Raw genomic sequence first — 9,741 nt, forward strand, 5'->3', positions numbered from 1 at the left:
AGTTACTCTCGCAACTTGGACTTACAAAAACGAGGCGGAGGCCGGGGGGGAAAGCCGCCGGCGCTCGGGCTCTCGAGACTTTTTTCGTCGCTCTTCGCATTTTTCACCCGGCTCCCGCGACCGCCCCGGGGCCGGGCGCCGCCGATGGCCGCGGCCCCCCGCGCCCGGCCGTGACGCCCAAGCGGGCCCCGCCGGGCGCCGCCGCCCCGGGGCCGGCCCCGCATGCCGGGCGCTGCCCGCCGCCCCGCGCCGCTCCCCTCTATGCGGCCGTAGGGAACGCGGCGCGGCACGGCTCACCATGTCGATGCTCCCGACTTTTGGCTTCACCCAAGAGCAAGTGGCCTGCGTCTGCGAGGTGCTCCAGCAAGGCGGCAACATAGAGCGGCTGGGGCGGTTCCTCTGGTCCCTCCCTGCCTGCGAGCACCTCCACAAGAACGAGAGCGTCCTGAAGGCCAAGGCGGTGGTGGCCTTCCACCGGGGCAACTTCCGCGAGCTCTACAAGATCCTGGAGAGCCACCAGTTCTCGGCGCACAACCACCCCAAGCTGCAGCAGCTCTGGCTGAAGGCGCACTACATCGAGGCGGAGAAGCTGCGGGGGCGACCCCTAGGGGCGGTGGGCAAGTACCGGGTGCGCCGCAAGTTCCCGCTGCCCCGCTCCATCTGGGACGGCGAGGAGACCAGCTACTGCTTCAAGGAGAAGAGCCGCAGCGTCCTCCGAGAGTGGTACGCCCACAACCCCTACCCGTCCCCCCGCGAGAAGAGGGAGCTGGCCGAGGCCACCGGTCTCACCACCACCCAGGTCAGCAACTGGTTCAAGAACCGCCGGCAGCGGGACCGCGCCGCCGAGGCCAAGGAAAGGTACGGCTCCCCACTGCTCCCCCGGCGCCCGGCCCCGACCCCGGTGCTCACCCCGGGCCTCTCTGTCTGCCCGGCCCCGGCTGCGGAAGGCCCGCCGGGAGGGGACGGGCTCTCCGCCTCGGGGGCGCCCCGAGAACCAGAGGCGAGCGAGCCGGGCGCTCGGTGAAGGCGTCTGTCCACCAAAAGTAGCCCCGGGAGTGGCGGCCGAGACCCGTTCTCTGCCGACACCCCACTGTCCACACAGCTGGCTCGGCGGCCCCGGGGCAGCCCCTGCCGCCAGGGACCCTTCACACGGCCTGCGACGACTCCTGGTTAAGCAGCGTTGCCGCCTCCTCCCCGCCGCAGCCCGGCGTGGAGCCCAGCCAGGGGCCGTGGCCGGGGGTGCCCGTGCGGGTCCACGGCCGCTCGGGAGTGGCCGGCGGCGGTGGGACCCGAGGGCAAGGGCTCCGTGCCCCGCACAGCTCAGAGCGTGTTCCTGGGGGTTATCCCGGCGCAGAAAGGGGCAGCCGGGGGGCAGCCGGCTACTCGTGTAATTTTTAATGTTTAAATGTTAGTAGCAAATATGTCCTCTGTCCTCGGCTCCTGGCGTGCGGCAGGAAACCTGGAAAAGTACAGAGTAGAGCAACTTCTTGCCTCGCTCATGACATTGCACTTCTTATTCGCTACCCAGCAAGGTGCTTATGAACGCATGTCAATAGGTGTATGTTCTTAGGCCGAATATGATTCTGCATCTGTGTTTTTCACGTTAAGTGGAGTGAAGGGACCATTAATCTCCGGGAAGAGGTTAATGCCTACAATCCCGGCTATTTGGGATGACTTTTCCATCAGCAATCCCTGTGCCTTAGGAAGATGGTTCGTAGAAGCAAAAAGGGTCCTCTTACCGCGTTCACTAGCTCACTGAATTGCCCGGTTTGTAGAGGCAATCGTAGGATCGTGTGATCTGGCCGGTTAATTAGCGGATCAGAATCCTTTAAATCCGTGCCTCCGAGGAGAATTCTATCTTTGGTTTCTCCTAACCGTGTTTTGGAAATGGGCAGCGCCGCGGCCTCGCTGCTGTGCAGCCCGGCAGATTGGGGCACAGATTTGTTCTATTCATTTCCCGAAACCGTGCTAGCACTTTAATTTTCTTTCAAATCTTCGCGAGCGTTGGTTTTACGAGATGTTAGAGATCCTTTTTATTGATGATAGCAGGGACTCGCCTTCAAATATCCAAAGGAAATTAAGGTTACACTTATTCCATTCCTTCTTTTTTTTTTTTTTTTTTCCCGGGGAATCAAATTTTAAAGGTCTCCAGAGACAAATAATATTTTTGACATTGAAAAATACACTCAACCTAATATTACACTCCAGGCGTTGGAAAACAGACTGTTCATGGGATTGCCATTCACTCAAGGAAACCTGTTCAAACAGAGCTTTCTTGTCTATTTTTATTTTTTTGGCACTAAGTGTCTCCAGCCACATCCTGCGGCCCTTAGTGAGGAAAACCCGTCAGTGCAATAGCTTAACATCTCTCGACCAAATCCTGCAGGATAGGGCCTCTCTGCCAGATAGCGTGTTACAAAACTTCCGCAGAAGCTTTTAAATAGGCTTGCACTGCCTTGAGTATTTCAGGGAGAACAGTGTCTAAAATATTTCTACGAGGGCTGTGGAGGCCGTGTAAGCCTTGCCTGGACGGCATCCCCGACCCCTCCTTGCTATTCACATTTCCGAAATAAAACCCCCATATGCAGATATATAAATATATAGATATATTTGCAAGGGCTTGGCCCGCCTCCAGTGATTTCTCGGTATTTACCCGGTGATGAATTTCGAAACTACGTCCTGCCTTTCCGAGCCTTTGTCGGCAGGCGCAGCGGTGGTGCCGGCTGCCCCCGCCGCGGAGCCGTGCGGGGCCATCCTGGCTGCGCCCCCGCCACCCCAGGAGGGAACGGAGGAGGAGCAGCGGCGGGCGTGAGGAGCATTTCCCGAGAGGGTCGGGGAAAGCAGCGGGTTAACTCTGTTTGCTTTCCTTATCGTCCATATTGGTCTATGTTTTGAGCTTGAAGCCCAGGGCGAGGGAAAATAAAACACGACCAGTTACTTGAGCAAAAGGCTTTCCCTCCTGATGTGAGCCCGGGAGGCTGTTCTGCTGCACGGAGCCGTCCTGCCTGCCTGCAGCTGGCCGGGCTTCGGCCTGTTCGGAAGAAATCATGGTTGAAAATCTCTTCAGTTTTAAAGTTTAAATTCTTGGGGGTTTTTTTTGTTTTTGTTTTTTTTGGTTTTTTTTGTTGTTGTTCTTTTGGTGTTTTGTTTTTGTTTTTTTTTTTTTTTTTAATAATGTCTTCCTCCCTCCCTCCCTTCCCCCTTCTCACTCTGTGCAAACCCTTTGGATGCAGAAAATTACAGTTTGGCAAGGTGACGCTTTCCGCTGGGCTAGTGGGAGACAGTTTACAAGCTCAGCGGACCTTAGACCTAAGTGCCAGATGAAGAGGCCTTGGAGGTTGGCAGAGTTTTTAAACCTACTGCACTCCCCTCCGCTCGCTGCTCCCCGGAGCCGGCTCCCCGCCGCCCCCGCTCACGCCGTGCGCACCCCGGAGCGACGGCCACATGGTGATTTCCTTCCCTCTTTTGTGTTTCCTATAGGGAAAACAACGAGAATTCCAACTCCAACAGCCACAATCCGCTCTCGGCGTCAATGAACGGGAATAAGACAGTTCTGGGGAGCTCAGAGGACGAGAAGACGCCGTCAGGAACCCCGGATCACACCTCCTCCAGCCCCGCGCTGCTGCTCAGTTCCAATCCCGGGCTGCAGCCCCTTCACAGCCTGGGCCACCCCCAGGGCCCCAGCGCCATCCCCGTGCCCAGCGCCGATTCCATGCACCACCACAGCTTGCAGGACTCCATTCTCAACCCCATGTCATCTAACTTGGTCGATCTGGGCTCTTAAAACCATGTACACGCTCCCTCCTTCGCGCCAGACCTCCTTTACTCTTTTTTTTTTTTTTTTTTTTTTCCTTAATCTTACGAGGGACTTGGAAAGCAATGACAAACACCTTAATGGATGTATTGTGCCCTTTGGCAGCAGGCTGGCTGCAGGTTTGCAAGGCAGTGGACTCCGCTGCGGGTAGCTGATGTTGTGAAATGCCTTAAGGGTTGCTTACGGGCGTTTTCAGGCGAGTAAGGACTGTTGGAAAGGAGCCGTGATTTCCACGGCAGGCTGTAAGGCTGATCGGTGCAGCAGCTCGTTTCAGCCTTAACTTCACAAATCCCTCAGTGGTGTCACTCGATCGGGCCGGTCTGTGTGGGAAGAGGCACACTGTAATATTTTTATTTTTTTCGGGGGGTGGGGAAGAAAGGGGGAATGCAAGGCTGCTCTTGCCTGTTTGAAAGTTACACATCGCTCCCGTTATTCTATTGTAGTTATGTATCCGTGGCAGATGTACGATGTACAATTTCAACTAAAAATACAAAAGTTGTAGTCAAGATATAGCAGCAACACGCGCTCTAGGCAGACTCTGTAACCTTCTTGTAGCTGATGCTATGCAGAGAGACAGCTTCTTTGGCCTTGTCCATGTGGTGCTTTCGCCATTTGCTGGGTGGGAAAGGAAGTGATGGCCCGGCTCCGGCACGAAGGAAGGCAGAGGTAGATTTTCCCTCGGTGTGCAATGCGGGCTGGAGCGGGCTTTAAAAAGAAAACAGGAATTGCTGCTCAAGTTTAGACCTAAACGACAGTATCAACCGCAAGTCGCTCACCTTAGTTTTGTTTATTGTTTATATTATGTGAATACATTCTTTGGAAAATATTTCTGCTTTTATTTTATAATAAAATTTAGAAATCTAACTCGGAGTATGGCTGCTTCACTGGCCCGCGGGGTGTTTTCGGGCTCAGTCCTGAGCGGAGCAGAGGGGCAGTCCTGGTGGGGACGCCGGGGAAGGCGGTGTCGGGCGGTCAGAGCCCCGCCACCCTGCCCCGCTTGGCCCGGCACGTCGGGGCCCTTGCCGGCCCGGTCCGGGGAAGCTCTGAGCGCCGGGGGCAGCTGCAGTCGTCCTGCGGGAGCGGAGAGCCAAGGGCACGGGGAAGGACGGGCGGTGCGGGCCCTGAGGGAAGCGGAGAGGTCGCCCACCTGCTCCCCGACGGCGCGGCCGTACGGGCTGAGCGCTTTTCTGCCCCGCTGTCCTGCCACGGCAAAAAGCCGCCCGCTCTTCCCCCCGCTCCCACCTCAACCCGAGGGTCCAGCACGGCTGTGTTTGTGCTGCAAACGCCTTTCCGGCGCCTGCGGGATGCTGGGAAAGGGATTTCTTCATTCCACTCCTTTTTCCTTTCTTTCTTTCTTTTTAATTTCCTTTTCTATAAGCACCGAGTGGCAAAAGAGACAGGCAGGTTGCGTGCCAGTCTGCCCCATTGAAAGAGCTCAGGACTCTTGCAGCTTGCACCTTCGCTGTCCGGCTTTGCTAGAAGGCGAATGTGTTAAGTGCTTAAAATGTTCTCAGAACTCGCAAACGGTTTCATACTTCATTTCTGGTCTTCTAAAATCTTCTTTAGAATTATTTTCTTGTGAAAAATAAACCGAGAAAACGATATGACTTCAAGCGGGATAGAAATATGTGTAGATCAGCAAAGATCATGTCCGGGTTTCAGATGCTGGCTGAAATTTCAATCAGTGGGAGTATTGTGTGGGCAGTGCCCTAATTTGATGTAATCTGGGTCTGGATTAGCGCCTCTGCGCGTTTGCGGGTGTCCGCTAAAAGCACATTTCTCTGAGGTCCCTCTGAAAGTGTGTAGAAGGGAATGTATGGATGTCGGTAATGGGGGGGTTCGGTCTCCGGAAAAAAGCTCTCCCTTAGTCGCGGTTATAAATCCAGTTTTCTCGTTATGCTGGGGTGCAGCGGGATGCAATATTTTGTCGGAGACAAGGTGGTGTATTCGGGTTTATGTTTCCCCCGCTTCTGTGGTTTGGGGTGATTTTTTTCAGCAGCAGAGATGATGTGGCTGATGCCTGCGCTGTGGGAGCATACCAGTGGGGCCTTACGTGCACTAGGGTCTAAATAGAAGATCCTATTATTTCCATTGAGAGCCATCTAATAATTTTAGCTATGAATTTTAATTATTTTAAAATAAACATTTTGCAAGTAGATGAACCACTGCTACCTAGAGCTACAGAAGATCTCTGCTCCCCGTAAAATAACACACGCAGTGGTGTAATATGGAAAAGAATTAATTAACTGGCTAGTTAATTATTTTATATTTTTGTAGATAGAAATGAGTTTGGGAAGGAAAACAGAATGTCTGGGTTAATAAAGCCTTCAGGCTTTGTCCGCTAGAGAAAGGAAAAAATGAGAAAGAGTAAAGTCAAGATGGAGAATATTTAAAGAGGCAGCGTGAAAACGGGATGGGGTTTACGTGATTAATAAAAGGTCATATTGCACAGAGGAGGGAGAATTCAACCGGGAAAAGTAAATGAAGCGCTGACACGGTGAGAAAGGCCCTTTGAGAGAATGGGATCTGTGAAAACACGTACATTTCAGTGAGGATCGCTTATATATGGATGAATTAAGAGAGGGCAAGTCGCTGAAGCCACTTAAAGATGGTTAGAAACAGAAATCATACAATAAGAAAAAATTCTGCAGGTCAATCTGGCATTAAGGATGCACACAGCTCAAAGATGGGATGTGTGTAATGCAACCTGAAACCCCGAACATGTTAAAACTCATTTTATCAGACCGTACTTGCCTTAGTACTGATGTCTGGTAAATTAGACCAAATCCTTCCAATTTTCCACGCACAAAAAAAATTTCCCGATAGAGGAATATGCCGAAACTGATGTGACTAATCCTTGGTTTTAAACAGATTAGTTATGATTCACTAGCATTAGGTTACATGGGACATATCTCAGGGTTGGTTGTTCCTGGGGTACCCACATCGGTTTTGGGTATAAATAAAAAGACGGTTCTGTTCCGGCAGGTTTTACTGCTGGCTTCCCTCGGACTGAGGCCAGGACGTGGCGGGCAAACTGCACAGCACATCCCCTATAGCTTGGGCAATTTGGGAAGAACCGCACTTTCTGTCTGTCTCATATATGCATGCACACATGCATACCTACGTATACATACACACCCATATATATATATATGTATGTATGTGTATATGTAATATATACGTATGCAGTGTTTGACTTCAAAATAAAATCTTACCAAATTACACAATGTATTCAGCACTTGCAGGTCCCAAAATGTAAATGGAGTAATTCCTTTAGATAACAGGGTGCTGAATATTCACGTGTACTGGGGCAGAGGGGTTTTTTTCTGCTGTATTTTATTGTCTGAGCGTTCACAGACATGTGACGAAGACAGCCATGAGAGAAATAGCTCACTTGAGATAGAAAACAGTTCCGTCCTTCCTGACAAGGTGCAATTCGTCACTCTGATTGGGAAATACTGATGGATGCGACGAGAGAGCATCCCGACAGGCTACTGGAGATGTGGCACAATTCCCGGCACTTTTCTGGGGACAGGTAGCAAGTCTATAGGAGGAAGAGCCTTTCCTGTGGACAGGAGACCATATGCCAGAGCTTGCTGGTTGAACACGTTCCATCTGTGAGCCCTTTCCAGGCTCTTGGGGGTAATCAGGATTCTTATCTACAAGGCTGGGTGGCTGCATTTTCCTTTGGATAATATAAGCTATTTTGGAGACACTCGACATCATCTACACGGGAGAAATCGCCCACTTGGCATATTTTTCTGATCTACCCCGGAGAAAGCTACTTTGCCTCTTCTCCCCAGACCTGGTGCAGCACTCTGGGCCTAACCAACATCTCAGTGTGTCTGAGGGGGCCTGCTGCAGCCCCGGAATGAAAAGTCTTGGGAGTGCCCCTGCCTGCCCAGCGATGTTTGTGTAAGGCACTGGGGCTCCTGTTACCAGACCCGGAAACAAAATCTCTTGCCTTCTTTAGGAGAAACAAATGCAGCCCAGTATGAGCAGGCTTTTGCCTTGAACAAACCCTCACTTGAGCATGACAAATAATGTAGGGGGGTGGCGATGAAAACACTGGGCACTGGCCCTTGCTGCAGAGTTCTTTAACTTCTGCTTAGTGAATCAAAACGCTGAGGCTCAGGCAGCCAAGAAAAATATACTGAAGGGAACTTTCAGTGCTTCAGTACACAAGGAAAAGGTGAGGGTTTTGTCTGAAGGAGAGTAGCTCTGGGATTTGGAAAAAATACATAAACCTCAGAGCTGGGCTGCGGGATAACCTTCTTCCTATTTTGCTGCGGGGAGCGGTGCTCAAAGCTTCCCCTCCATGCACCGAGGAGGCGCCTCCTTTCTCGGGAGGTCCATCTCTTTACCATTAAAATAAACAGGAGGTGGGGGGTGTTTATTAGTGTGACTTTGGTTTTTTTCGGGTTTGAGTAAGAACGCTCAATCTCCTGCTCTAAATATCAGATCCGCCTTTATGCAGAGTCCCGGTGTGCAGCTGGCTGGCAAATCAACACCAGCCCAAGCTGCGTAGGAAAAAAAAAAACCTACTTTTAAAAACTCCCCCACTCCCCCCTCCCCCCCCCCCAAAAAAAACCAAACAATCAAACAACGTCAAAAACAAAACACAAATAAACAAAACCAAGAACACCCAGTCAGACACACCGAAACAAATTGGGACCTAACCAAGAGTCAGGGACGGAATGTCTAGTTTAGTGAAAAATAAGGTGGACAGACAGGTAAAATGTAAGGAAAGGTAGGAAAGGAAAAATCACTTGGAAAGATGAAAATCGCATATGTGCTTCTGATGACCCCATCAGATACGAAGTCCTCCAGGAAATACATATTTGAAACAGCCAGGAAAAACAAACATGCCTTTTATAGACTTACTTGTCCCGCCATGAAAAATGCAAACCTCGGTATGGTGCGTGTGTACCCAGGGGGTGGGAGGGAGGAAGGGGGAATAGATTTTGTAAAGAATCCGTTGAAAGCTACCTTCAGCAGAAATATTCATTTGCGCTGCCCTGCTCTCCAAAAATAGACTGCAGCGTGAAAACCGAGGTAGCATTTGGAGCTAACGAGTGTGAGACGACCATGTCAGTCTGAAAAGTGACTGTCAGGAGCTCGTCTGGGTGTCAACCCAGGCAAGCCTGGCTGGCAACAGGGAGGAAGAAAAAAACCCGGGGTGTGCGAAGAGTTTTAAAAAGGGACTTTATCAAGTCTACAGTTTTTTGCGAAGTTGGGCAAATTCCAATAAATCATATAGGAAGAGCGATTTCTAGTTGTGCGGGAGTTTGGGTCTGGGCAGAGGTACTCGCAGCCGCGCCGCTCCAAAGAGATGTAGACGTGCTGGAGGTGGAGGGAGAGAGCAGGGAACTAGATCAGAGAGCACTTCAGCGGTAAAGGTTTCATCGCTCCGAACCCCGAGCCCCGACTACCCTACCTACGGAGCTGAACACAGAGCGGGCAGGCTCTGACGGGATATCTGATCCCACTCCCCACTTTTTTTCCCTTTCTTTCCCACCTTCTCCGGAAGGTGAGCATCTGTTCTCCCCGCTGCGAGGCCCGGCTTTTGCCCGGTGCTTCGGAAACGCCGGCGACAGGTGCCCCGGGGGGAAGTGGCCTCCCCGGCAGCGGGTGGACACGCTGTCCTTCACAAGGACGTGGCGAAGGTGCACGGCCAGTCAGTCAGCCGTGGGTGAGACATCTGTCCCTGCACACCTGGAGTCCTGCCGCGAGGGGTGCAGGTGACTGAGCACCTCTGGTTCAGCGTCATGCGTTTATTCCAAAGTGCCTGAATATGGTCCCCGTTCTGTCACTGGAGAGCTGCGTGACGGGGCACTACCAGAGACTGAGGTTGTGACATCCTCGAGGAAGGCCCGACCCGACAACCGAGCAGCATCACTCTGACCCTTCATCCGTATCCCCGGATG

At 52.1% G+C, this 9,741-nt stretch overlaps 1 protein-coding gene across 1 annotated transcript; it reads left to right on the forward strand.

The window, feature by feature from the left end:
- The first annotated feature begins 206 nt into the window (after positions 1–206).
- Positions 207–4,678, forward strand: SIX2 (SIX homeobox 2). The gene is made up of 2 exons (XM_086878392.1): positions 207–858; positions 3,481–4,678. Exons 1-2 carry the CDS (start codon positions 299–301, stop codon positions 3,782–3,784), a joined length of 864 nt encoding a protein of 287 aa, XP_086734518.1. The 5' UTR covers positions 207–298; the 3' UTR covers positions 3,785–4,678.
- Positions 4,679–9,741: the final 5,063 nt, after the last annotated feature.

Source organism: Cyanistes caeruleus, chromosome 2 (assembly GCF_971803275.1).
Source record: "Cyanistes caeruleus chromosome 2, bCyaCae1.hap1.1, whole genome shotgun sequence".
NCBI classification, from domain to species: Eukaryota; Metazoa; Chordata; class Aves; order Passeriformes; family Paridae; genus Cyanistes; species Cyanistes caeruleus.

Coding starts and splice junctions, on each gene's coding strand:
- SIX2 (XM_086878392.1), top strand. CDS start 299: ATGTCGATGCTCCCGACTTTTGGCTTCACCCAAGAGCAAGTGGCCTGC. Junction 859..3,480: donor GCCGCCGAGGCCAAGGAAAG/GTACGGCTCCCC, acceptor TGTTTCCTATAG/GGAAAACAACGAGAATTCCA.